Source organism: Scomber japonicus, chromosome 17, assembly GCF_027409825.1.
Source record: "Scomber japonicus isolate fScoJap1 chromosome 17, fScoJap1.pri, whole genome shotgun sequence".
In the NCBI taxonomy this organism is placed as follows: domain Eukaryota; kingdom Metazoa; phylum Chordata; class Actinopteri; order Scombriformes; family Scombridae; genus Scomber; species Scomber japonicus.
Genome location: NC_070594.1, coordinates 13454692 through 13455889, shown reverse-complemented (window position 1 = coordinate 13455889; position 1198 = coordinate 13454692). Strand labels below are relative to the sequence as shown.

The 1198-nt window shown below is 42.9% G+C and overlaps 1 protein-coding gene across 1 annotated transcript; it reads left to right on the top strand.

Annotated features, from left to right (window-relative positions):
* Positions 1 to 924, top strand: LOC128376819 (uncharacterized). The gene has a single exon (XM_053336672.1). The coding sequence runs from the start codon at positions 1 to 3 to the stop codon at positions 922 to 924; it is 924 nt and encodes a 307-aa protein (XP_053192647.1).
* The last annotated feature ends 274 nt before the right edge of the window (positions 925 to 1198 follow it).

Genomic DNA, 1198 nt, shown 5'->3' with positions numbered 1-1198 from the left:
ATGATCAGTTCTTCTGACAAATTCAAGGCCTTAAGAATCTGCATTTCTTGCATTGGGCTTGTGGGTAATGTATTTCTAATCCTTTCTATTTTTCAGACTAAGTTCTCCCGACTTAAATCATTTGAGTTGTTCCTCCTAGGACTGGCTGCAGCCAACTTAGAGGAGATTGTCATTGTGAATATCTTTGACATTATCATCAACCAGCCTTCTACCACTGTCAGCACTTGGTCATGTCGCTCACTCAAGCTCCTGACTGTGTTTGGTGAAATTAGCAGCATCCTCTTCACTGTCCTAATCAGCATCTTTCGCTGCCAGAAGCTGAGAGATGCCCACAAAAGAGGCAACCTACCAATCTTCCTGGACAGCATCAGGTCAGCCTGGCTGGTCAGTGGGCTTTGTGTAATGCTGTCCGCCCTCCTGAGCGTCCCCACTTTTGTCATCAACCTGCAACACTCTGTGGATAACATCACAGTGAACAACAGTGACTGCTCCCCAGACTTCTTTCTGTGTAGAAAAGATTATTATCCTATACTCAACTGCGCTTACAAATACCTGTTCATCCTGGTCTGCAACTTCTTGCCCCTGATCATCGTCACAGTCAGCGGCTGCCTCATCATCGCAGTGCTGCTGAGCCAGAGGAAGACAGTGACAACGGTTGTGAGTGTGAGTGGGACAGGACAGTTTGACAGAAAGAGGAACGGTTTTAGGATTCAGCGAAGCACCGTAGCTGTGCTGGCAGCCATGGCATTGTTCCAGGTAGACTGGACTATCTATCTGCTCTTTCAGCTGACCTCCGACCCCACTGACTTTCCTTTTTGGGCTGAAGTTGAGTTCTGTATCTCAACTTCCTACACATCCCTGAGTCCGTATGTGTATGGGATTGGGAATAACCTGTTCTCTCACAAGAACTTTATAAAGAAGTAATTTAAAGCTTTACTTCAGGACAAAACATCAAATACGTTTTTCAATATGTAGTGAGACCTTGTTTTTAGTGCTATAATATGATCCTGAAGAACCAAATCAGATATTTGTTGTGCTTGCTGAATTTAAATTATTTTTTATAATGACATGTTTTAAACTATATGATGTTACTAAACTCACTGTGTTAGTTTAGAGGAGCAGGAGCTGATATTTTAAGCCCCTTTTTCTGAGATTTTTTGCATGAATAATCTTCCTTTCCTCTGTAAACAGATTGCAG